This window comes from Herpailurus yagouaroundi, unplaced genomic scaffold, assembly GCF_014898765.1.
Source record: "Herpailurus yagouaroundi ecotype Mexico unplaced genomic scaffold, PumYag 203, whole genome shotgun sequence".
Classification (NCBI taxonomy): Eukaryota; Metazoa; Chordata; class Mammalia; order Carnivora; family Felidae; genus Herpailurus; species Herpailurus yagouaroundi.
This window is the reverse complement of record NW_024412434.1, coordinates 34,034,088-34,061,537: the sequence shown is the minus strand read 5'-3', so window position 1 is coordinate 34,061,537 and position 27,450 is coordinate 34,034,088. Positions and strand designations below refer to the sequence as shown.

The window sequence follows — 27,450 nt, the reverse complement described above, 5'->3', positions numbered from 1 at the left end:
GGGGGGGGGGGGCAGAGAGGGAGACAGGGGCGGGGCAGGGGGACGGAAGAAATGACTGAACACAGGGAGAGCACAGTGAGCGGAAACCGCATTTGGAACAGGAGTGTGAAGGTAAAAGGGAGGCCAGGCTGGTCCTGGTCTTCCCTGAAGTGAGCCATGAGCTTTCATGTTCCAGGAAAACGTCCACTTACACAGCTATGGTGTAAGATTCTGACGGCTTGAACTTTAATGTGCAAATCGTACTGAGGGGATGGACTTCTCCCATCTGGACCAAGAGACACCTGGGAGGAGCCCAGGGCCCCCCCGCACACGGCCCCTCTGTTCCCTGCAAGCCCCGCGCTCCCCCTCCAGTCATCCGGGAGCCCCGGCCGGCACATCAGGAGGCAGCGTGTGCAGCGCCCTGACGGCCTCGTGTGCGCATTTGTGGGAACGGTTCCCTGACTTTTAAAAACGGGCTCTTCTGCTAGAACCAAGCATTGCTCATCGTCTGGAGCCCCGTCTCTGGATTTTTATACCATCTGCTACCAGCCTCAGTGCCCAGCTTTGTCCAAAAGGTGGATGGCCGGCGGGAACTTGACCCTTGCAGGGAGAGAAGCCCCCCATGGGCTGAAGGGGCACGGCATGGCCCACGGCGCCCCCTAGGGGAAAGGGCCCCGGGATCCCAGCACGGGAGGTGGCAGAGATGCCCCGTGAAGCTTCCTGAACGTTCTTTCATCAGGAGAGGCGCAGCAGTGGCAAGCCCGGATTTAAGTGCTCCGTCTGACCTCGCGCCAGAGGGGCACGGTGGTCCCGGTGGGAAGCAGCCCACTGAACACGGCTGGGGCTCCTGACTCGACCCCCGCCCCCAACGTGTGCAGCCCAGCGTCCACACTCACCGCCAGGCATCACGAGGCCGACATCCTGCACGGTGAGCACAGACAGCTTTTCTTCGGAGTCCACCCGGATGACCCCGTAGGTAAGCCCATGCATGGAGAGGACACCCCGGCCCGGGGGCTGGTTGCTGTCATCTGTGGGCCTGAAAGAGCAGTTTTGTCTGAACACATAGGAGCAAACAAGCCACCATCACCAGAGAGGCATTCAAGTGCACGCACACCAGAGGCAGCCAGACACGTCTGGGGTCCCAAGGATCCCCGAAGCAGATCTGAATGCCACACTGTCCTGTGTTCTTAGTGTGCCAAGGGGTGCTGGTTGTCTGTTTGTGAGACGTCAACATCATTAACTCCGTCTCTGGAATGCCCCTCCCTTACACGTATCAGCTATCGACGGATTCCTTCCCTCCCCTCTCCCCGCAGGTCTGATTTTCCAGTTTTGAAAGTGGCTAACAAGGGACCACAATGTCTCCAAGAACACGGGTGATGGCAGGGAGCAGAAACAAGGGAGGTGGGGTGGCCTGGGCTCAAGTTGAGACGTGCACTAGGCAGACAGAAGCTCATGGTGCAGGAATCTGAAATGACAGGCCATGCCATTCTGCATGACAAGCTTGGGGAAGTCTTTCTTCGCAGAAGGCATGTGGTGGAATGCTTTCACTCCACCTTCAGCCTGTCTTCTCCATGGCCCCCGCCACTCCAGCTCACTCCACGCCAGCCCCAGGCCCTTTATCCAGCACCCAGCCCACCCCTTCTGGGGGCTTTCACACTTGTCTCTGCCTCCATGTGGAATGTTCTTGGAGCAGACATCCCCCTGGCAGCTCAAATACGCAAGTACTCATTACCCCCCAAGACGGCACAGTAGGGCCACCTGACTACCCACACCAGGCCTCCTGCATCAGAGTCTCTGCTCCCCAAGGGTTCCCTTCTGTTCACTGCATAGCCTTACTCCTGGAGAAGTGTGCGGTAATAAAGGTCTGTTGACTAATCACTGAATAAATAAAATATTTCCAAGAACATGGATTTTGTCCCTGTAACTAAACAATCTTCCATGTGGGCTAAGTGAGGCACACTTTAGGGAAATACCACACTTCTTTTTCTAATTTTATGCATACACATGGGTAGCATCTTTTTAGGATCTAAAAGTTAGAAAATAAACAGAAGTTTGCTGTTTAGCTTTAAAACTGATAAATCTTGATAATGTTTCAAGAAAATATCAAGATTTATAATGAACCTAGAAATACAAGTAGAGAAACATAAAGGTTAAAATGTGCAAAAGGAGGGGTGCCTGGGTGGCTCAGTCAGTTGAGCACCTGACTCTTGATTTCAGCTCAGGTCATGATCTCACAGTTCATGGGATCAAGCCCCACGTCAGGCTCTGCATTGAGCACAGAGCCTGCTTGTGATTCTCTCTCGCTCCCCCTCTGGCCCTCCCCCACTTGCACTCTCTCTCAAAAAAACAATGTGCAAAATATCTCATTTGAATCAAGTAACTAGGTATTATAAAAAGAAGCATATATTATAGGTCAATTATACCTCAAATAAAAAAAATAAAAATAAATAATAAAAAGGAAGCATAAGAGAGTCTGGAAATTGAAATGGTTCTGTCTGTGAAGCATCCAAAAGGGTAGCGCTAACCAGATACAGAAGAAAAGTCTGCCCAGTGATAAGGTCCACCCAGAACTACCCGGAAATGAGCCCCAAACACTGGAATCTATATTGTTCCGCAGGGTGAGAGAGAGGAGCCCCGCAGCAACCCTCTGCTGCTACGAATCCCTGACCCCACTATTGTCCTTGGCCAAAACACAAAGCGAGAGTCTTAGATCAGAATGCTCAGTGCCTGTTGTGGACTGAGTTGTGTCCCCAAAGCTGTGACCAGTCCTGGTCCCGGTACCTTGACTGTCACCGTATTAACATGAAAGAGGATCTTTGTGGACGTCATTAGTTAAGATGAGATCATCCTGGAATCGGGACGGGCCCCAAATGCAATGATCGGTGCCCTTACAAGAGGAGACACAGGCGTCATGTGACAATAGCAGCCATACAGCAAGGACAGGGGTGCCAGCAGCAGCGGGAGGGCCTGGAGCAGATGGGCTGTGAGAGCCCCTGGGAGCACCCGGCCCTCAGACACCTTGACCCCGGGCTTCTGGCCCCCAGAACTCTGAGGCAGCAGGTTCCCCTTGTGTCACACCACCCGGGAGGGGCGGAGGCACTACGACAGCCCCAAGAGACAAACGCACCAAGGAACGGGATTTAAAGGTACACGTATTTGGCTGGAACGACCACAGGATAGCAAAAGGCTGGCGTGGCCATAACTCAGCCCAAGCAAGGGGTACAGGGGGACCGGGATGGGCCGCGCCCGTGTGCCAAGAGGGAAAGGCTCTCTTAATATTCAAGGATGCAAGTTCTGCGGTCTTAGGCACAAGACCTGCTTTCCTAGAAACAAGACTCCCTGGAGCACAATTATGAACCGTGTTTGCTACAGGAAACCTTCAACTGTAGGTGTAAAACGAAACTATGGAAACTTGGGTACATGCACTTAAAATGTGAACCAATGACACCACTCAGGTTTTACTTTGATCTACAGCCATATGTTTATATTTAACAGAGTCCCTTGCTCGTCAGAGAAATCTCAGACATGCTCAGCCAACAGCCCTGCCTCCCAATGACACAGCTCTGCTCAGCTGGCACCTGGGTGTGCCCAACTGTCCCGAGCCCTCTGCACACAGAGACTCACTCAGCAGGTACACCTGCATGGTACCACTGTCCTCCACTTTACAGACCACAATGCGGGCTTGGGCACGTTCAGTTCATCATCTGCATCCCTGTGGGGCTTGGTGGGATACAGACCCACAGCCCCAGTTAGGGACAGCTTCCCATCTCCCTTTCCTGCCTCTGGCCTCAAAGACTGAGCACTTCTTAGTTCACGGCACACTTTTCTTTTGAGGGAACTTTAGGACAAATGACACGAGTAACACAGGGGAAAATCCTTCATGTGGATGAGTGGGGCACTGCACAAAAAGTCACAGCAAAGACAAAAGCGCCTGCCTGACCCCATCCCAGCCTCACCGGCAGCCACAACAGACGATCCACCAGTTCCTTTCATCTGTATTTACATAAAATAGGTGCATGTGTAAATACACCTGTATTTAAAAAAAGCAAAACCACAATAAGCATGTTCTCTTGCAACTTGCTTTTCCACCAAATGGATCTTGTGGATTTTCCTGTGTGCGTGTGTGTGATATAAACACTATGTATACCGCACATGCCAATGACCCGACCGGTCTTAATTGGTGGTGGTGTTCAGTAATAATGACATGTAGTCACTTCATTTCGTTTCTATACAATTAGAAATATGACTGTAAAACACATATCTAGAAAAAGAACTCAAGAATCAAAAAGTATATACGTTTAAAATTTTAATAAAGCCTATATAACTTCCCAAAAGACTGTCATCTTGCACATCCACTCTAAGTACTGTTTTCCAATCTACCAGACGTGCACAGGGGTACTGTTTTATGCAGGAGGCCACCGGAAGCATGTTGTGCACGTGAAGTATCTTACAGCAGCTCTGAGACACGCATGTCTGTCGTCCCCATTTACAGGCAAGAAGCGGAGTGTGTGAGGCAGTGGCATCTGGGGCACAGCTGTGGGGCAGACCCTGGCATCGAGCGCAGACTGGCCTCAAACCTGCGCTCGTGGCCACGGGGAAGGCGGCCTCCCAGCAGCCACTTCTGCACACCCGTGCCCACACAACCCTAAAAGTGTTCCCGCTTTGATGGTGAAACGCTGTTCCTCTGTTACTTTGGTTTGCATTTGAGTGATTATTAACAAAGTCAGCTTATCTTTCTCTCCATTAACACCTTCCTAGGAAACAAAAAGTCCAAGTAGACTAAACTAGATGAGGAAGTGAAAAAATGATACCGATAAGAATTCCCAGAGATTTCAAAAAGATGTGGTTTCACAATCAAACACAGTATGACAAACAACGGCTGAGAGAGCTTGACCCGTTAGTCCCCCCAGGTTCAATGCCCAGATGACACAGAGGGCTGACCGCATGGAAGAGCAAATCTTGCAGTTCCCAGGACTGCCGAGGGGGTCTCTGCGCACAGAGATACAGAAGGAAGGTAGCTGTGAGCGGCCAGCCCTGCGACCACGGGCAAATGGCACAAAGACCTAAGTGAAGAGACGGAAGACGGAAGGTGAGCACTGGCCTTGGCCTCAGGAGGAATGTTCCTGATGGCCAATGGCTTCAACGGGATAGTGTGCGCACCTGTTCCCTGGCCATGCCAGGGTTAGATAACCCTCAGGTAATCACGCTGTGTGACACCTGAAGAGGTAGCTATAAGTTTCAACTAACACGTCCACAGTTTGCTATCACTGGCCACGCTCAAATCTGTACCCACACGAAATAAATGCAGTCACGTAAGCCACAAGCATTTGGGACAATTTCCATTCTCAGGATGTAACGGGGAAGTGGCCACTACATCTCTAAGGGTTTAGCGCCACCGTCTCTCACTGCAGCCTCCTGCAGGTGCGACAACAAAGGTCCTTCCCTGCTTCCATCAGATGGAGGCAACCTCCAACTCCAGGAACGGTTGACTCAGGAACATCCAGAGAGCAAAGGGGTCAAGTCTCAGGAAACAGCCCTTTCCTTTGCCAATGTCAGGGTTGACTACAACATTTCCAAAGGGCATGTTGTCATGGGACACACACGCCCAAGTACATGTGACACTATCGTAATGACACTAACATTAGCCTGAGCCCTGAATTCTTATGGGCACCATGCAGACCTTCAGCACTCTACATGCACAGATGTTCACACCGTCCTGTGACACAGGCCAGTGGTCACACCCCTTCACAGATGTGGACTCCGAGGACTGAAGGAGGCCCTATGCCGAGTGACAAAGCTGGCAAGAGGCAAAGCAAAGCACAAACAAGCCAGAATGGTGACCCGGGGTCAACAGACTCTGAAATGCACGGGGGGGGGGCCCCCCCAGCGCTGGGCCAGGCTCACTGGACACAGAGCGTAAGGAGGTGTAAGTGCACACGTGGGGTCCACACACGGGCATGAGAGTGGCTCCTGTAACATCACCTCCCTAGGAAATACATATTTGGAGCCGCAGGGCCATCAGTCTGTGTGAGGGAGGGGCGCCCTTGTGCCTGTGGCCAGCAAGGCGCTCCTTTCTGGATGGAGAACGTTCTTTCCAGGAGAGGTACCCTGTCCCACTTGTCTGGTGCTGTCTTCCTTGACTGAAGTCTCTCTACAGCTGAACATAACCTCATTTACCGTGGCTGCTGGTCCCCTATAACTGAACAGCACCAGGCAAAAAACGCCCTTTGAAGAGAGTGGAGCAGCAGACACTGTGCGCTTGTAACAGAAACAAAATTTTTAGGAACACTCCTGCAAATTTCAGGAGAGATCCAGTCAAATCCATGAATACGTGCACCCTTCCTCAATGTTGAGATGGAGACTTTCAAAACCACCCACACTGAAGTCTCAGTAAAATTCTTGTTGTGTTTTTTTTTTTTTGAGAGAGAGTGAGGGAGAGAGAGAATCTCAAGCAGGCTCTGTGCTCAGTGCAGAGCCCAATGTGGGGCTTGATCCCATGAACTGTGAGATAATGACCTGAGTGAAATTAAGAGCTGGACACTCAACCAACTAAGTCACCCAGGTGCCCTTAAAATTCATGATTTTTGACAGGGGAAGTTACAAGATTGAAACATCACACCTTTAATTTCTAAGTTATTTTAGTGTGATTTTCTCCCCTTTCTCTGACGAGAGCAATGCACACTTATTTTTTAAAAATTTTTAAATGTTTATTTATTTTTGAGAGAAAAAGACAGAGTAGGAGTGGGGGAGGGGCAGAGAGAGGGAGAGACACAGAATCTGAAGCAGCTCCAGGTTCTGAGTTGTCTGCCCAGAGCCCGACACGGGGCTTGAACCCAGGAACAATGAGATAATGACCTGAGCCAAAGCAGGACGCTTAGCCAACTGAGCCACCCAGGCGCCCTGCACACTGATTAAAAAAAACAACAACAACAAAAAGCCTGCTTCAAGAGCTATGTAATATAAAAAGGGAATGTTTTCTCCTCCATTATTTTACCTACTCACTTTAGAGATAATTCTTTTCAGCCGGAAAAGGGACCATACCATACAAGCGGTGTGCAAACTTTGTTTTCATTTGCCCTGGCAACTTCTCCGCATCTCAGGGCAGGCGATCAGGGTGCACGGCAGGGAAGTGTCAGCATGTACATCAAGGGTGGGGCTGCACCCCGAGCGGCACCTGCTCTCTGCAAGCTAACCCTCCACCACACCAAGCACACAGTCCAACCAAACACAAAACAGAACACGGTTCGCTCCTGCACGTGGGCGGTCAGGACAACTCACACAAGGTAACTCGAGTCACTGGGCTCTTCAATGCTACCTGATTAGTCCATATTTCCACTTAGATATGGTGATTCTCATCTTCAAACTATTTTACACTTAGACAAGTTCTACACTTTTGTCTGAATTTAAAACTTTCAGGTTAAAATTTCTGATAATGTAATTTATCTTGTGTTATAAAAAAAAGACTATAGATCTTCATGTCTGACTTTTTTTTTTATGGGGCAAAGCCAATCTTGAAAACTCCACGTCAATTCACAGGCTTGTTAACTATTTTTATTCTGGGTCACTGGTTGGGGTCTCCCCAGCAAAACTGTCCAATTCTGGCCTCAACAGACATCTGCCACATGGGCCCCTCCCAGCTCTCTAAATTCCAGGGGGACATTTCAACACGCAAAATGATTTTGGTGGCAAAGAGGCAACTTTATTATCCTCTGGAATTGCTGTTTTAATTACTGCTTTACATAATTATTACCCTTTCATTGCTAAAGCATCGCGGTATTAAAAGAACATCGTGCAGATAAAAAGCCCACAGAGGGGTGACCTGGGTGGCTCAGTCACTTAAGCGTCTGACTTTTGATTTCAGCTCAGGTCTTGACTTCAGGGTCATGAATTCAGGCTCTGCACTGGGTGTGAAGCCTACTTAAAGAGCCTACAACATATTTTTTTTTATTTCAATCAACATTACTACAATGTAGCTTTAAAAAGCAGGTTCTGCATCTATATTTCAGTGATGGAAACAGAACCAGACAGCAATCCCAGAGATACATGGGGCCATGAATGATTTGCCAGTTTTCATTCTGCAATTTGCCCTCTTGAAATAATCCTACAGATAACTTTAGGTATCATGAAACCGTATTTCTCCAATATTTTTGATTTTACAACTATTCCTCAAAGAAAAAGGAAACAGAAAACATGAACCTGGGTGATGACAGTTTTAAAAACAAGAAAGACAAATACCTTGGTTGCTCAGGAAGCCAGGGAAGACCTCACAGGGGAACAGTGTGGTTTACTGCCATTACCTGGTCGACATGCATGGAAACAGACATGCATGAACAGACACCCGTGAAGACAGATGCACGTGAACATAGGCACTTTCAGATAGATACCCATGAAGACAGGCACAAACAGGACACACGTGAAATCAGACACACACAAAGACAGATGCCCATGGGACGGACAAACAGACAGTCACTCATGGAGACAGACACTCGTGAGCAGGGACACCCATGGAGACGGACACCCATGGAGACGGACACCCCCAGAGATGGACACCAACGGAGACGGATACCCACAAAGACAGACACCCATGAGACAGACACCCACGGACACAGACACCCACGAGACAAACACCCATGAAGACGGACACCCCCAGAAACGAACACCCATGGAGATGGACACCCATGAGACAGACACACGGAGACAAACACCCATGAAGACAGACACCCACGGAGACGGACACCCCCAGAGACAGACACCCTTGAGGACAGACACCCATGCTGTCACAGGGTGTGACACTGCAGAGACAGACAGGTGTGGAGACAGGCATCCCTCCTGCCCTTGTCCCTTCAAGTTCCCTGACTTTCATTCTTAAAAGGACTCAAATGTCCTGCTTTGACCACTAGTCACTTTGTGAACTGACCTTCCTTTCCTTCCGGACCGTGGCTGTTCCTAGGGGGCTGCTTACAGGGCTGGTCCTACTGATCAGACATGGCCTGGGCAGCTCTCTGCCCCAGGGGCCAGGGCACCAGCCACTGCCCCCAGATCATGGCCACAGTCCTACCATTGTCTCTCGGGACGACGTCTGCATCCTGCCTGTGTTTCAGGGGGGATGTCTACGGCTTCTATTGAAAACTGTGAGCCCAGAACCTTCTAACACACTCACCACTGTGTTGGTGACAGGCGATCGGCTACTGACCAGGGAAAGGACATCAAGATGCCTAACAACCACGGCACCCACCGTGAGGCCGGGCTTTCTGCTCTGGACAGGCAAACTCAGAGCAGCCAGAGAAGCCGACCAGTGTGCACAGCTGGCCCTCACAGCCCAAACCCATGGGGGTCTGGCAGCTTTGCCATGGCTACTCCGCTGGCTAATTCATGGATGCTTCTTACAGAAGAGAACCACAGACTGATAGACCTTCCAGAAAGGGCCTGAAGTCCTACAAGTTGTGAGCCACGGAACGCACCTACAATTTCACCCTCACTGCTGACCACACACAGGAACTGGGCATCATTTCTTAGTTAAATGGACTAAAAGCCAAGCGAGCCATTAGCTGCTCTAGGCAGTTTCCTGGAAGTTCAATCTCTTTTTCATTATGAGGGCAGAGCACCTGTCCCTAGAAGATTATTAAGCATAGGACAGAGCAGCTTAGACAAGAGAAGAAAGAAGGTGGTCAGATCTCAAACCCATTTGAATGAGGGGAAACCAGTCCCCTTTGGGGCAGGCCTTTCTTTCCAAAATGGGGTGACCTAGCAGCCAAACACTTTTTTCTTTATCATTATTATATGGGGAGGAGCAAAATGTGAGGACGTAACACATCCCACGCTAGAATTCATGAAGTGTCTAAGAATGGGTGCATTTTGGGGCACCTGGGTGGCTCGGTTGAGTGTCCGACGTCAGCCCAGGTCACGATCTCGCGGTCCGTGGGTTCAAGCCCCCTGCTGGGCTCTGTGCTGACAGCTCAGAGCCTGGAATCTGCTTCGGATTGTGTCTCCCTCTCTCTCTGCCCCTCCCCCACTTGTGCCCTGTCTCTCTCAAAAATAAATATTAAAAAAACTTAAAAAGGAAACAAACAATGTGTGCATTTTGTCCTCACTCTGGACCCACAAGAGTATCCATTAGCCATCCTGGATCCCCATGCAGAACGGCTTGAATAGAATGGATCAAGACATTTTTACTCAGTAACCCAGCTTCTGACCTTTTCTGTGTGGAAAATCCCCTGCAGTCTCCGGCGTGCTTGGAGTTAAGTGCACAGACTCACTCTCCAAAAGCAAGATTTGTTACCACCTCTGCACAGTTGTTCACGTGCAACACTAGGAATGGGGAGTTTTCCCTTCCATTCACGGAAAGGAGCATGTTCACAAAATGCAAGTGACTGGCATTTCTGTCATATCTGTTTGAAAATGACTTAAATATTCTAGGTCAACCAAAGAACAGCGTAACCAGTGACCATCCATGCGGGGTTGATGCGATGGCTGGTGACCATCCACGTGAGGCACGTGGTAGCTGGTTACGAAGGCTTCTTCTACGTGACCACTGGCGTGTAATAGCTTCCATATGCGTCGCGAGCCTCACAGTCACGTGAAAGATCCTGGTGAGCAGACTGAGGAGCAAGGAAAGGTAGCGTGGAACGTGTGGGTGTGCCCTGAGGCCAACTTAATTTTGATGGCGCCGTTATTCCCAATTCCATTTAGCACACTCCAGTCGTGGCTCAAGTTCCTATCTGTTCCTGTCCCCAGACTTGTCTGTGGGCCCGGGAGAGGATGCCCATCACAGGACTGTGATGTCTGAGGAGACGTCCCAGCCAACAGGGTGGGGGCCCTGGGAGGGCTGCAGGGGGTCTTCCTCAGAGCCGGGCAGGGCGATGGCCATCTCTGTTCTCATCAACTCCTGACCTTATACAGCTTTGCGCGCGACTTAAATCCTGTGCCTCGCTCCCCAAGTTCTGGTGGGAGGCAGGCCTCCCGCCCGCACTCTGGGGTCCCAAGCTTGCCCTCTCCACCCTGCATTAGCACATCACTGGGGACACGCGCAGCTGCTGCTCAAGACCTCACCCCCGAGGGCGTGTCCTCCTGCCTCAGCCTATCACGGGACCGACCTTGAAGGGCCGCCCACGGAAAGCAGGAAGGACACACGGCCTTCCTGCTGCTGTTCTCTGGGTGGACCCGGACGTGACACCAAACAGCAGCTGGATCGTCACGTGAAAACACAAACCAGCAGACATAACACCACACGCGACTCCACTCAGTCAGAACACAAGCTAGAAACCTTCCTGCACACGTGTGTGGGCTCGTCTGCACAGACACCTTGGCAAAGCCCCGGCTCTTCATGGCGTCTGCTTTTGGTGAGTTGCACAGGGTGGTCAGCGGGATGTGCACGGGAAGGACCTTTGCATCTCGGGTCACATACTCAACGTTTTTCTTTCACTTGTTCCACTTGCTTATTTGTAAACTACACACAAGGCCAGGACACAATCAACGATGGACACACCAGGAAATCACACGGCACACGGGGCGGTAGCGAACGTGAAGAAGGGAGGGCAGCAAGTCTGGAGGACCACGGTCAGGACAGGCCCCCAGTGAGACCAGCAGGGACGGGCTGGACCCAGCCCCTGTGCTTGCAGGTAGGGAAAGGGCAAGGAGGCCATGGCTGGGCTGTGTGCAGGGTGGGGGTGAGTGTGGCCTGTGCACCCCTGCACACAAGCTGCCACGGAGTGGGGCCAGGGGAGGCAGGGGGGTGGGAGGCGCAGGGATTCAGGGTGTTTACACGGCCTCCTCTGAACGGTAAGTGGAGCACACCTTGGGGCTGGACGATGCTGGTACTGAAAGTCATTTCCACTCTGCCTCCTTCCTTCCCATGCCAAGGAGAACGGAGTCATGTCTGGTCTCTGCACAGTCCTGGATTTAACCTAAAATTTCATAGAGAAGCTACAGCAGCGGGCTGGTGTGAGGGGAAAGCTCCGTGACCGCGAGTTGCCAGGCCGCGGCTGATGAGCAGGGCGCTAACTCACCTTGGGACGTAGCTGGTGTGGGCCGGGGCTCAGGGTCTGGGGTGTGAGCGTCAGCAGACACGGCTAGTCGCATCTGCTTCCTCTACAGGTGGGAGAAACTGAGTGTCTCAGAGGTGAACAGGTCTACAGTGACGCAAGTGGACGGTCAGTGTAAAAATCTGCCTTTTCTGCCACCTAGCGTGGCCATGAGATCACAATGACACTTAAAAAGTGCTCTCCCAGATCTACACAGTTCTGGGCAGACAACGTGAGGTGGGTGACAGCACAGCACATGCCTGGCAGACACCTGCCAAGCTACCCAGTCTCGAAATGCAGCTTGAACCTGGTCCACAGGACCCAGATTCCCTCCCAGATGGTACAGTGGGGACACAGTTTGTGATTTCAAGTCTCATCAATCCCGAAACGAGGGGCAGGGAAGCACCCGGGAGCACTGCCCACCATGCGGCGTCTCAGCACGTGGGGCTAGACATCACGATCCCTCACCCCTGCTCATCATGACCAAGCAGAGGGCTGTCTTCCCAAGCCGCTCCATGCAGAAGTGTGCAATCGGAGGCTGCGTTTCTCCAGGACCCAGGACGTCTTGGGACGGGAAACCACTCAGCCAAGACCACAGTGCTACCCAAAACGACGGGTTTTAAAAACTGCAACACAATTTTTAACATCACCTGCAGCCTGCTTCGTGTCAGGTGTGCTGGTGGGGATTTTCATCTGAATTTCAGAAATGTCCTCCTACTTCAGTTTTGGTCCAAGACACTGAAGAACGCGAAATCAGAGAACGAAAGCAGTTAACGCTGCAGAGGCATTTATGGGGCCCAGGAGCACCTCCAATGGATCACACGATGATCTTTAAGAACCCTCTGCTTTCAAATACCTTACAAGGATCTTCCCCAAAATTATCTTTATTTGGCTACAACTATTAAGTTGATGATCAAGTATGTTAGAATTCCAACTAAACGTTTTTCCCTGTTTGATGCAGAAGCAAAATGGAGGGGTCACACTTCACTATCTGTCACCAAGCGTGACCATGAGGCCCCAGGCCAGGGGACCGTCTTCCGAGAAGCCTCGGGAGATACCCAGGCCATCCCAACACGTTCAAACGGTGGTCAACAGTGCAAGCTGAGCACAGGGCTCACATCTTTATTCTGAAACAGCCTGGAAGCTTCAAGACAAAACAAGCTGAAACATTTAAACCTCACAGCTTCAGGAAGGACGGGGTGACACAGAAGATGTCAGGCCTGGCCGTCGCCTCCCTCGGGAGTCTGCTCCTCTGGAGCCACGCTGCTGCTGCCACCAGAGGCAGACACGTGAGCCGCCACTGACCCTGTGAGGCATCAAGGGAGCTGTTTCCGTGCTAAGCAGGTCCAAGTGGTGCCTGCCACTCGTCCCAGCACCAGCGAGCGGCTAACATGCGCTCCTGGTGATTCAAGTGCTGAAGACAGCGACAGGAGGTGGCTGGCGAGCTTGGGTTTCTCTGGGAGGAAGATGGCCAACGGTGTCTGAGGACAGAGTGAGCCTTCTCACGTACCAGAACCACGGGCCAGCCCTGCAAGCTGGGAGCACAGGCGGACACAGCTCATCCACTGCCTTTCCAGTAGAGGGCAGAGTGCATACTCCGGGCCCCGTAGCCCTGCCGGCTTCCATTAACCAGCAGCTCTGCCGGTGCCCGCCCCACGCGAGCAGGTGAGGCCGTGTGCCAGCGACGCTTCAGAACGGCCCGTGTGAGACTCAAGGACTCGCACTCTATTCCCCTCACTCAATGACAGCATCAGGGAATATCCTCTCACTGCCTCACGTGGGTGGTGTGCCCTCCGAGGCCCACGCGGGCCCCACTTTGCTCACAGCTCTGTGTCCAGCACAGGTGCTGGGAGGACAGGCACCCATGGACACCTGCTGAGATAAGAGCCCGAGGAGGACCAGCGCCCACAAACAGTGCAAGTGAAGTGAATAAATACCGCTCTTGAGGATTAGGAAATGTTTGCAGTAAAACCAGTTTGGGATTAGAAACTGACATTTGCTGAAGCCAGTCACAAACCTTTTCCGTTTTAACCCTTCGGACTATTAAGGATAGTCAATAACATAGTAAGCTGAACTGATACGAGCTACGGAAGATTTTGTGAGGAGACCATGGCAGATATTTGGCCGAGGTGGTAACCTCATGTGTCATTTCTGCTAAGTCAGCTCCACTTGTGACACATGGAGTGAGGACAGGTGGTGCAGGGGGCAGGCGGATGGTCCTGAGCCTTTCTGGTGACAATCTTTCTGCCAGCCTGCCACCCTGACCCCTGCCCACATGACAGCCATCTCCAGCTATGGTGGGCTACAGGACAGAGGGCTCACAAGGAGCCCTGGTCACCTGTATCCACTGCCCTATCCCAGTCCCTTGATTTTCTTCTGGTTATTTTGGAAACAGCAGACCTCGAAGGTGTGAGAGTGGTGGTCAGGGTCATGGTTGGGTGCGAGAGAAGCCGGTGGTCTGCAAAGAGATGCCAGCTCAGTTCAAAGCAAGGCAGATGGAATCAAGTCTCTGTAAGAATAACCACACTCCCGCCTGCTCCAAGCAGGAGCTGACTAGCTCACGGTCTCACAGAGGAGTGGCATCTGCCAGCCGCAGGGCAGAGAAGGACGAGAGCCTCTAACACTGCCATTCCCAGCCCTCGATGCTGGTGTGGACTCAGCCAAGGCAGGTCTGTGCAGGGGATGTGTGGGGATGCATGAGGGGAGGCGTGGGCACATGGGGGGGGGGGCGGGGGGGCACCCGGGGCAAGGTGGGGGGGTGTGTGGATAAGGCAGGGCATAGGGGGCCTGGGGAGGCAAATGGGGAGGCCTGGGGCACGTGTGGGGCTTGGGGAGCTGGGGGAGGCTCATGAAAAAGCGCATGGGGGAGGCGCAGGGGGCACGCGGGGGTGCCTGGGGATGTTTGAGGCACTGACCCCAGGGGAACTGCAGTGGAGGCCATTCAGCACAGCCCCAGGAAAGAGCAACCCCTTAATTTGTCTGTTTGGGGTATTAAAGTTTTAATCTTCTTAAAGATTTTTAAACATTTTTAGAGAAACAACGAAAACTCCTTAGCTGATGGGGCGCCTGGGTGGCTCACTTGGTTAAGCCTCCGGTTTCTGCTCAGGTCATGATCTCACAATTTGTGGGTTTGAGCCCCGCATCAGGCTCTGTGCTGACAGCTCAGGACCTGGAGCCTGCTTCGGATTCTCATACATACATACATATATATATACATATATATATGCATACACATACACACACACACATGTATATGTAAGTGTGTGTGTGTTTATCCTTAAAAAAAAAAATCCTTCACTGACCTTTCCTCCCTCTGCCATCAAGTCTGGCATAATCCACTCTACATATCCCAATGTACACAGGAAGCTTCTAGGAAATACACAAATCATCTGATGCTAACAACTGGATCTTCTATGTGTCAGAATCATTACTTATCTTGTGAATTATCTGTGGCAATGGTGCTACGTCACACAACTGCACAATCTTAACACTTCAAGGCCAGAGGAAATTAAGAGTCCTGAGTCTAAGCCCCTCAACTCATTGGTGGAGAAAACTAAGGCCCTGGAGATAAGGAACATGCCCAGGACCCCGTGGCCAGACCCTGGCTGTGTCTCCCGGGGGTGTCTCCCTAGCGTCTACACTCAGGCTCAAACTGGACATGGTTTAATACTGATCTCGGGAGAGCACTGTGGTATCCAACCTGCTCCCAAAGCCTCCAGGATTCTGTCCAAGGCCAGACACGAATAGCGGGAGATTTTATGTGGAGCACCTCCTGTTAGAACAGTGACACCTTCTAAAAATTGGAAATTGGATCCTGGTTCGTGGCGCCATATTCCCTCATCAATTTTAAAATGTGTGACAGACTTCTAATTTCTGCTTCAATCAAAATTAAAACTTTGTTGATACTTTAAAGGTTTTCGATTTCTCAACCTGTTAGGCAGTGTGGTTGACTTTACGTTAACTAACAAGTAAAACCGTCAGAAGCTGTATCACTTACACTCTTCCCCTGAGTATTTTTGGCGACCCAAACCTTTCACCAATGAGGGCAGAAATTACATGCTTTTGTGTGCTGAAAGCTGTGTCGTCCATTCTTATGACGGAGCACATTTGTGTGACGCGAGATAAAACCTCGTCAGCGATGGAAGGCAAAGATACCAAGTCGGGTCCCAAGCTGCAAGCATGCAGGTGATGCAAATATTCCTTTTCCACACTGTGAGGATGGCAGATGACGGATGACGATCAAACAGGCCCTTCCTGCACTTCTCAGCTTGGGTGGGATTGGCTTTATGCGCCCGTATCCACGCCACCCCCACAAGTGTGCCCAGCACCGGAGCAGGCGGTGAGGCCGACTGACTGATGAACGACCAAGAGCATGAGTGACGCAGGCCCCGTGTCCACGCACAGACCCGAAAGCCCTCGGACGTGCCACCACAGTGCGAGAGCTCAGAAAGCCAGGACCTCGTGGAAGCTGTATGTCAGCAGGCCCAGCCCTGCCGTGAACACCTCACCCCACCCAGCATCGACGCAGCCCACCCCCACATAACACCAGGCCAGACGCGGGCACATGGAAATGTGGGTGACCCCCAAGGACGGGACGTCACCGCTCGCTGTACCTCCAGACGGGCCTCACGCAGTCACTCCCCAGACTAATGGATCCGGAAGAATCCGTCCCGGCACACGCAGGGAAGCAAAGCTGGCCGCAAACGGGCCGGGTCTTGCCCTCCCCCCACACGGTGGCACCACGCAGCAGGGGCCCAGCTGTACCTCCGGATGGCGACGGTGAGAGCCTCTGGGGAGCTGGCACAAGGACAGATGACCTCCTGGCGCAGGCCTTTACTTTGGAAGACGTTGAGGAACGCGTCGCAGGAGGAGATAGACCCTGCAGGTGAAAGGGGACCACAGTCAGCCAGCGGAAGCTCGGGACTGACTAAAACCAGCCAAACCAGCCAGACGCGAGTGCTCCTCGAGCGAGGGTGTGAGGCAGGCGGTGCGGAAACACACTTCACTCAATACCGCTTAGTACTTATGTCACCCCGAAAGATGATCCCCTCAGGCCGACTGAGCTCAAGGATTTAAAAGTGTAACTTCCGCCGATGAGCCTGCACACCTTCCCTGAGGCTTGTTCCCCCATTTTTGATATGCGTGTTCGCAAGAGGACTATATCTAAGCCAAGTGAAGACAACTCTCCCGTGTTAACCCCACCGGAGAGATACGGGAGTCTGGGATAACCGCCAGGCGCCTATCAGCAAACTACTGCCTTCCTCCACGACTGCTGCCTGAGAGCAGCCATGTGCGAGAGTGGCTCACAAGCCACGGAGCCACGGGGGAAACGGAAGAACCATGCACACAACTAACACCAAATCATGTGGGTGGGAGTCCGTGTGTACACATCACGTGTTCTGCTTTAATTGACAAATGTCAACAACGGTCAGAAACAAATGCCTCGTTCACTCACTCTGCTTCTGGCTCACGTGCCCCCCTCACAAACAACAAGCCAGCTGGGTTCTCTTCCAACCCAGGGCAGTATTTCCCGAGGTATGTTTACGGCATTCTGTGGGACTCCTAATTCACTTTACCTGGGCGGTTTTTCCCATAAAATTTTATAATGAAATTCCCTGAAAATGACAGATTAATTTCTTGACCAATAAAATTATTAAAGACCATAAACCAATAACACTTAATATTTCTTGAGCATGCAGCATTACTCAAGGAAATACACGCAGGGTTGACTCAATTCAATCCTCATACACTCAAGATTTAGGCACCGTTTTCAGCAAAAGAAGGAGAAGGACTGAAATCAGAAGGTTAAGGTTTCTTCCACAGAATCAGGAAATGGCAACAGCAGTACTCAAGCCCCGGGCGGGAGCCAGGCACTCCTGGTCCCCTACCCGCCACCCGTCGCGGTGCCTTCAGGCTTCAGACAGTCACACTGTGAGGTCATGAGTTTGACACCGCTTCCTAACCACAGTAATGGCCGGAGAAGGAGAAGCAAAGCGCAGAAACAGACCGAAGGGGATGAGGCTCCCGCCCGCCCACGCAGCAGGTAGGTCACTTACAGGGATTTGCGCCATCAGCCACAATCAGCATCCGGAGAGAAGAGAGGTTGATGTCTCTCTGATCTCTGTGTGCTACTAACGCCCAGTGCATGTCCCTGGATTTGACACAAGCCACCTTTGCTGTGGGGACAGTAGAGGAAGGGGTCAATATGCACACGGTCAGGCCAGGAGCTGTTTGAAGGAGGGAACCGGGGCGCCAAGGCCTCTGGATGCCTACCTTTGTACTGGCAGACCTTCTGAATCCACGACAGCGGGTTCACCTTCATCAGCGCATATGGGATGCTGATCACGTGCATCATGTTCATGACGCTCTGGAAACAACGCACCAGGTGACTGCTGACACATTAGCAGGACAGGCACCCCGCCCCACCAGGCTTCGCGCGGGGACGCGACAGGCCTGGGCCCCCATCACGGGCTTGCTCCCTGCTCCATGCTGGGGGCCAAGGGCACCACTGGCCACACAGAAGATGCCAGGGAGGAGCGTGTGCATCCAGCAGGAGCCAGGCCTTGCTCTAGGAGGTGGCAGTGAAATAGAGACTCAGAAACTGCCGATCCAAAGCAACGGCGAGCAGCTGAGGACAGCACCGACAAGACTACTGCAGAGCAACAGCATCAAAGAGGAGCTTGAACGGCAACAGCCCCTAGGCGGCTGCCGCGACCATCGGGCAGGGAGGTGGACTGAGTGCTCACGACACCACACAGGACCATCAACCCACTTGACAGGCAGGAACCCTGTGGTTCAGGAGGTCCTGGGGGCAGGCGACGGGCCTGCGGGCACAGAGCCGCAGAAGGCAGGACTGGCATCGGCTGGGGTGAGGCAGCCCGCGCTCTCCCCACGATACCTGCTCGCCTCGCGAGCGCACACGGGCAGCCTGGCTTCTCCAGGCTGACACCTCCCGGGACCCAGAGGCAGAGACCAACCACAGGGAAGCCACGGAGCCCCCACCCTCCGGTCCATGTGCTGCTCACGTGCCCTCACCAAGAGGCGACAAATCACACTTCGTCTACTCATATCCTATCACTCGTGCAAAAGCCCCTAGAATTTTCTACCTCAGAAAAGATGAAGCTTAGCATAAGGAACTTACAAACAGGGGAGTAAAGATCACCACCTATGAAACCGACACAGCGATGCTCCAGCAGTTAAGCTATGCACACCTGCAAGGGCTGTGCAGACCTTAGATAACCAGGCTGGGTCTCCATCAAAGCGCCTGCAGCTCCGAACTGCCCGCCCTGGCCAGGCAGCACCCACAAGGAGGCGGCACGCATTTCTTTATGACGGGAGTGGAACTGTCAGCACAAGGGGGACCTGTAAAGCGCTTCCCCTGTGGCATAACCAAGCAGGTTTGCAAAATATTCACAAGCACTGACTCACAGAAAGGAAAAAGAACAACAGTGTCAGAGTGAAACCAAATGCAAAGGAAAAGTGACCCAGACGGGAGATGTGACTAACATCATCGCAGTCGTGATTCCAGAAGGGGGCAGAGAGATACCCTGTTTCCTCAACAGCTGCACCTCTATATGGTGGCGGGGGGGGGGGGGGGGAATTGTGACTCCCGTGAGCGGCTGACTCCCGCAGGCTTCCTGGGCTTGGGAAGTCGCATTAGCAGACAGCTTAAAGCTTCCAGCAATTAACAGCTTTGCTCCCCAGTGCGAGAGGGGCTTGGGCGAGTGGCCGTGTGTACAGACCCTAATTCTGGCTGTGGCCCGGGGGGGACAGGGGAAGGGTCACACTTACTGTTAGGATGCCATGCCAGAGCCCAACGTCCTTCTTGAAATCCAACACATTCACTATGGTTTCCGCTGAACAAATAAAAACGGAAGATTTTCATGTAGCACAGCCCAAAGGGCAAAGAAAATCCAACATCATGTCAGGGGCAGTACAGGACCTTGGAAACATGGTTCCCAGTACCTCTGCAGACATCCTGCAGCCTGCAAACCCATTTAAAAACACTGCCCACCTGGAAAAGTGTTTCTAGCCTCCTGACACATCAGTTAACAGCGACGGCTTCACAGGCCACTTAAAACATTTTATTCCTTCTATTTATGTCCTTACTGACCCTCCCTGCCTGTAACTTTTTAAAGATTCTTTTCATTTCCATCATGGGATCCCCCAGGAAAGGGAAGTGCTTTCCAGCAAACGCAGGGGGTCCCATCACTAGAAGCCTCAGGGTGGCTGGAGTCATAAAGGAGGCACGGGATTTGGAAGGACGGTGACGGAACAGTGTTCAAGGTTTATGGGGGACACCTCGTGAAGCGGGAAGAAAGGCTGCTAACGATACATAGTTGAAAACAAGGGCCACGGTGGCACGTGGAAGCTACGTGGAAAAACTTTTCTGAAGCCACACTTGACACTGGGCATTTCCTGACGCCTCCTCTTAGGTCCATACGCTGTCCTTGTGCTGCTCGCCAGAGCTTTGGTATCGTGCACCTGACCCCACTTCACAGAGAAGGCAGGCGTCCCCGCGTGAAGGAAACAGCCTCTGTTCCACGTCCTACGAGTATTTTCACTTTAGAAATAAGGAGCCAGTGTGTGTGTGTGTTTTCTCTGGCACCTGTAAAAGCGACAGCCCTGGACCTTCAAGAAAGCAGAACAAGGAATACGAGTCCTGAGGCTGTGAGAAACGATTAGCAGTCACGTGTCTCAAGGTGAAAGTACCTTGGAAACTAGTTTAGGGACCAAACGTGAGCCACAACATCCCCAGGACACAAATGAATTGTCTTTTCGGAGGGACACTGCCAGTGGCATTGGGGACAGAGAAGGAGAGGAGCATCCAACCCCCAGGGCAGCGCAGATGCCACCACCAGCTTCCTCAGGCACCAGCCCCAGGGCTGCGCTCACGTCCAAGTCCCCAGGGCAGGGCCTTGGTCACAGAAGCCCCAGCCAGGGGGTAGCTGGTTACCTGGGCGGACCCTGCCTTTTATGACCCCCAGCCAGCACCGTGGCCACGGTTACCTCTGGTCACCTACCTCCTGGCCTCCAGGACCGTCCTGTTCGGGAGACAGAGTGTGCGTCATAAAAACCACACCCTCGGCAGCTGCCGCCCACCCTGAGAAGCTCGCAGAATCCCCATCAGAGATTCTCCCTGAGCTGCTAGGGGTGGGCTGAACGTGGGCTTTTTCTGAAGATCCCAGAGACCCTAACTTGCACCCAGGCATGAACACCCACAGAATTAACTATCGGCTACAGCTTGAGCCGTGCCCTCTGAGTTCACGGGTGGAAGCCCGCACACCGGCATGGCTGCCATTGGAAATGCGGCTTCTGCCAAGGTCATGAGGGTTCGGTGAGGTCATGGGGCGGGTCTGATCCCATCAGGACCCACATCCTGGAGAGATGAGACACCAGAGCTCTCTCGCCCTGCACAGCGAGGGCAACAAGAAGGCACTGCCTGCCGAGCTCCGTGCAAACCTGACGTCACTCCTTCCATTACCAGGGGGAGTGACTCAGTCCCTCCACAGCTGACACGAGCCTCCCAGGGACGCAGTCTTGAGTCAGGGCCCTGCCCATACCTTCCGTGTAGCCGCATGCCTGCGTGAGGGCCTGGCAGTGGGTCAGCAGCGCGATCCTGGTCACGGTCACCCCGAGCACGCTTCCGTCCTTGCAGGTCTTATACTGAAATGAGATGGGGACGTGCAGAGAGGGGTACAGAGAGGACAACGCGGCTGCCCCAGTCAGGCCAAGGTCGGCCCAACTGCTCGACGCCCGTGGGCAGCGCTGCAACTCACCTCTATGTACGCGGTGTCGTTGTTCGCATCTTTGATGTGTGGGAACCAATCTCGAGGGGGCTTGGAGAGATGCTTTGACTCTGTGACAAACCACAGCAGCTTTGGCCAACCTTGCAAAGAAACAAACAGACCCCTCTGAGAGGCGTACTACCCAGAAACCAGGCTTGCCAAGTCGTTTCCCCTTCCTGTGGCCCATGTAACATGAACCAGGGGGGATCGCCAGGGCTTCCTCAAGCCTCAGACAACGTCAACAGCACACGTACCGCCCGGTAAACCACGCCACACGGCAGGCTGACAACAGCAGACGTATTGCGTTCCGTGTGCAGAAGAGCATGTCCAGGGGAGACGCAGGACCTTCCTGAGTGAAGAGCCAGACCCCCAACTAGGCTCCTGGCTGTGGCTTACCTTTGAACTGGGGGATCTCCCCGGTTGGGCTTTTCGGCAGCCCTTTGTGGCAGGCGTCGCTCGTCAAGGCCACAGTGACTCCACAGCTTCCAAGCAAGAACCCGATCTGCTGGCTCCCCGCGTCCTGGGAGAGGCGACAGACACAGAAGTCACAAAGCCGGGAAGGACGGGTACCCTCCTGGCAAGACGTGGCCTTGTCCCTGGGTTCTGGGAGGGAGGGAACCTCCCCGGACTCTGCAGAACTGGGATCACAGCCCCGGTTGCCGCTTGCTGCCGTGTGACCTCGAACGGGACGGCGAGGTCACTCAGTCTGTTTCCTCACCTGTGCCATGGGGTGAGAGCAGAGCCCTTGAGTGGGTCTGCTGCAAGGAATAAACTGGAGGAGCGTGGACAGTGCTCAGTGTGCGCCTGGCACATAGTGGGTCCCTTAAACAGCTGCTGCTACGACTCCCTCCAGTTCCCTAAGACTATGACCATAGAACGTAACCGTCGTGGAGAGCAGAAAGGGTTCGTCTTCCTCCCTAACACAGAGCCTGACTTTACTCAGAGCACAGGGCCCTGCTGTGTCTGTTGACATCCACTGTGGGCGAACTAGACGCCCGTTCCCAACCAAAAGGCCTGCCACCCTTGTGCGCCCGGAGTACGTCTGTGACCAAGGACACAGCCGGACAGGCGCCTGCTGCGGGACTTGGATGCTGGCGGGCCAGAGCACCAGAAGCCCCAAATGACCAGCACTGACTTAGGAGCATGGCATCCCGTGGACCCCACGGGATGGAGCTTTCCTCGGAGAGGCGATCCAGGGGCCGCCAACCTGTGGTTTTGTTGCTGACCACATCTGGCTGCCCGCAGCAGGTCTGCTCAACCGACTTTCTTCACCCCCACAGTCACACCAGCCAGGATTTAGAAAACAAAACGAAAGCCAGCAAGGAGCGGACATTCCTACAACTGAAACATCACAACACGGTGAACCGGCCACCCTGGTTTGTTCCCACCGGGCTCTTCCTGAGCCCACGGACAACCCAGCAAGCTTGTGGGCAGACCAGCCCTGCCTTCCGGTCGCTCCGCCCACGTACGCCTCACTAAGAAAGCGTGTGGTGACGGGGTCTCCAGTGGGTAAAATCAGCAGCACGGATGTCTTCAAACGAGCCTGTCAAGCAACTGGTTCACAGTTTAACCCTACGGTGAAATCCAGGTCTCCTCACTCGGAATCGCACCGCCAACATCCCGATACCCCATGCAGCACAGAGAGGCGAGCAGGGGGCTGGCGCCCGACGGACAGGGACGTTCCTGTTTCAGGACCCTCACGGTACTTTTCCCTCAAGCAATGCTTTTTCAAGTGGAGTTATTTTTTTTTATTTATTTAAAAAAAAATTTTTTTTTTCAACGTTTATTTATTTTTGGGATAGAGAGAGACAGAGCATGAACGGGGGAGGGTCAGAGAGAGAGGGAGACACAGAATCGGAAACAGGCTCCAGGCTCCGAGCCATCAGCCCAGAGCCTGACGCGGGGCTCGAACTCACGGACCGCGAGATCGTGACCTGGCTGAAGTCGGACGCTCGGCCAACTGCGCCACCCAGGCGCCCCTCAAGTGGAGTTTTTAATACTCACTCCAATGTGAATTTGGAGGTCATGTTGCCAAACATCGAGACAAGTTCTGAGGTCATGTCTGGTGGCAGGGAGGCATTTCTTTGTGAGCAGGAATTCGCTACCTCAGAGCCACATGAGCCAACAGCTCGGGAGAGTGAGCACGGGTCTGTGGGCTGGGACCTGCCAGGGCCTGCGGCCGTGCCAAGGGCTCGCAACCCATCTCGGTTTTCTCGGCAGACACCGCCCCTGCGCCCTTTCTACAACCTGCTCGAGACTGATGTTCAAAGTGACACATTCACACACATGAGACAGCTGACATAAGGCAGCAGCAGGGGACAGCAGATGAGAAGAGTAAGGGACCGAATGCCACAGTTCAGCCCCAAATTCAGACCTCACCTCCAAGGGGCTTCTGTCCTCCTCATCTGGAAAATTCCTACTTGGAGCGCCAGGCAGCTGTGCAGAAACAGGTCTGCCCACCCAACCCCAGCGGCGCAGACGAGACTCCATCGCCTGTTCCCGAAGAAGCCTGTGTGTCTCCTTCACACGCTGAAGCTGAACGTGCTTGACCCCAGAGCCCGGAGCGGGTGAACACACTCTCAACACCACGTCAGAGCCACGGTCCTCCCCGGGCCCCGTCTCTACGTGGGGCCTCCCGCCCAGCCTGCGGAAAGAGCCGCCTCCAGGCGGCCCGACCTGCCGCTGGCTTCGGGAAGCTGCCGTCCCGTCTCAGGGAGACTGAATGAAGCCTGTGCACTCTGGCCCCGACTCGGCGCTCCGTGTGCACCTTCCCAGGGAAGGCCCACACGCCCGGCCCGTGGTTCCTCCTCGGTTCGGTTGGGGCTCCACCCTCTCAAGAGCTGTGCTGTCAGGGCAGCCGGTGACCACCTCCCCGGTCACAAAATCCTGACGATGATTCTTTCTGGCTCGTCAAGAGAAGCCAGACCGCACCTGACTTCAGCCTGTCACCTCCAACCCTCTTGCAACAGAGAGGTGCCACGTTACGTCGCCTCGTGGGAAGCCTCCCGGTCTCTCCGACGACCCCTGGAGCACCCACCAGGCCAGGCTGGACACGTCCCAACCAGGGTCTGCTCCGCCCCAGCCTCCCAGGCAGGAAGCAGCAATCTCACACACAGAAGGGTATTAACAAATGCGAGGACGGCTCACAGAAAAGTCCCTTTCGTGAACTCACTCTGCGTCTGGGGCCCCTCACCACGAGGCTTGTGTTTATCCAAGTTTGTCCTGTGCCAGCTGAGCAGCTCCTTGGCTCTCAGCAGGTGGAGCAGGACAGAAGCGCAAAGGCGTCTCACACATGCACGGTGCTGCTGATGCCCGTGGCCCACGGGCCGTTGTGTCTCCGGTCCCGTGGTACTTTGGAACACGCACAGTTTGGCCCCTCCTAACAGCCTGTCACTCTCCTGTAAGATCTGCATGCCTGAGGCGCAGCCCGTGTCGGCAGAGGGGGACTGTGGGCTGGGCCCGCTCGCGGGCCGACGGAGCCTCCCTGCACACAGCCGGCTTGAACCGAAGCGCAGCCGCCTCAGGAGGGCGACAGCGCCAGGCTGTCCTAGCTCTGCTGCGACCCTGCCAGGCCCATCTCAGGAGGCCCCTGGGGGCTCCCCTCTGGCTCCCCCACAGCCCCTGGCCAAATCATCCAGGAACTCCAGCCCTTCCTACTGCAAACCCCTCACAGAAAGGGCAGCTTTCTCCTCCCACCCAAGAACTAGGAGGGAGCGTGAAGAAACACACAGGACACTAAATTGTTCAGCCCATCAAACAACATTCAGGATTTAGAAAACGGCTCTCATTAGGCCCTTCGTGGCAAACCCAGTGGCACAGAACTGGCAGAGGAAGTGTGCGACTCCATCACCTACGCTTCCGTGCACACCTTACCCCATGCTGACCTGCAAAGGACCAATGTGGTCTTCTGTTCAAAACTAAGAAGTCTTCCAAGGCACGGATGTCATGTTCTGAGCTCAGAGCCCGAGGCCTGGCACGCAGCTTCTGGCTTCACTGAGACAAAGTCATCTCCTGGTCCTGTTTCCCAGCAGAAAATGCTCTATGGACGGAGGAACCTAGCATCTTCTTCTGACAAGTGCCTTCTGGTCCCCTGGTTCAGGCCGATAACCCAAGGGTCTCCGTGGGCTGGGGAGGTGAGGGCACACCACCTGGCAGGTCGCAGCCTAGATGCCCAAGACAGTAGGCAGCCCAGTCCCAGCAGGGCCAACACGGCACAGGTGAGACTGTACTCCCCTGCCCACGCCTGTACCAGCAGAGCTCGCTTGTGGGTGCTCACACCTGCACGGACCCTTGCCGAACCACCAGACTTGCCACTAAGAGCTCTCAGCCTCAAAGGGGATGGTTGGGCCCCAGGGCCTAGGATAGAACACACCTAATGACATCTCCCCTCCCGTTGATGATTACTGCAGTAACCTAATACTCACGCAGTTAGGAAGGTTTCCAGTACAATTAAAGTGAACCGCTTACGTGCCTGTCAAACATCCAAAGGATACTTAACCTCCTTATTTAAATGAATAATGTTTATTCATTTAATATACATCCAAGTGTGTATTAAGAAATGTTATACGGTGGCACACGTTTGCATCAGCAGTATTTGAAATGACGTGCTTGTGTCATCACGTGACCCAAAGGGCAGAGGCACGTGTCTCTTTGTTCACGTGATTTTCCTCTGCAAACCAGCTCTGCTTTGGGAGACATCAGGCTATAGACTTAAGTAGAAAAGTCTAAACCCTCTATGTGATGAGAAGCACATAAATAATAGCAACTGATCACATGAGAACATCACAGAGATAACCATCTGGTTATTGCAGTGCTAAGAGCCAGTCTCTGTACGAACAGCAACCTACAAATTCTTCCAGATTATCGTTTTGACACTACTGACGACAGAACTCAGAGGGCTTTGAGCCTTGAAGTCAGGTAACCAGCCCTTTGCATTTCCCAAAGACCTCAACGCACTGAATTTAATATCAATTGAAGGAGGAGCGTCATATGCCCCAAGTAGGCTTTCAGGTGAACCGTAGTGGAATTTACCACAGTGCCAAAGAATCGCTTAGAAGACTGTGGCTATCCATTCACTCAGTCCCCAAACTCTTCCACATTTCTCCATTGTGAATATCATAGGGCTCGGGGGTGGAGCCTGGAACGCTGGCAACAAGCACTTGCAAGTAAGCCTTGGACAAAAAACCTGACACCGATATGTGGGGTATGTACAACATATGTTTCTTATTTTCGAATACACTGTGAGAGCAAGATTTGGAATTACATCTGACAAATCATAGCGAACATGGGACTCAATCATGTCGAAACACCAAAACGTAAGCAACAACCAACATCCCCCAAAATAAAATCAAAACCCTCTAATTTATCCAGATTTCTAGTGTAATGACACTGAAGAATGAGATATTCAAACACATAGTTATTGACAGATCACTAGGCTCAGTGTTCTTTTTTCAAAAGGTTCAGATATAATTGACATATAACATTCCAGCAGTTTTAGGTGTATAACATGATGATTCAATATTTGTATATACTGCAAAATTACCAATACACAAAAAAAGTTGAGAACTTTTAAGATTTACTCTCTTGGCAACTTTCAAATGTGCATGAAGTATCGCTGAATGTAGTCACCATTGTGACTATACCCCCATGACTTCTTTATTACT

The 27,450-nt window shown here is 53.0% G+C and overlaps 1 protein-coding gene across 5 annotated transcripts in view; it reads right to left on the bottom strand.

The window, feature by feature from the left end:
* DIP2C (disco interacting protein 2 homolog C) overlaps positions 1–27,450 on the bottom strand; it is a 322,639-nt gene that overhangs the window by 89,164 nt on the left and 206,025 nt on the right. For all 5 annotated transcript variants that reach the window (XM_040451581.1, XM_040451579.1, XM_040451580.1 and 2 more), the window contains 8 exons: positions 22,184–22,307; positions 21,779–21,888; positions 21,563–21,665; positions 19,791–19,855; positions 18,273–18,366; positions 18,056–18,175; positions 16,764–16,878; positions 876–1,015 (listed from right to left, as the gene is read on the bottom strand). In XM_040451581.1, coding sequence (XP_040307515.1) covers positions 876–1,015; positions 16,764–16,878; positions 18,056–18,175; positions 18,273–18,366; positions 19,791–19,855; positions 21,563–21,665; positions 21,779–21,888; positions 22,184–22,307 — 871 coding nt within the window. The remainder of the gene's footprint in view (positions 1–875; positions 1,016–16,763; positions 16,879–18,055; positions 18,176–18,272; positions 18,367–19,790; positions 19,856–21,562; positions 21,666–21,778; positions 21,889–22,183; positions 22,308–27,450) is intronic.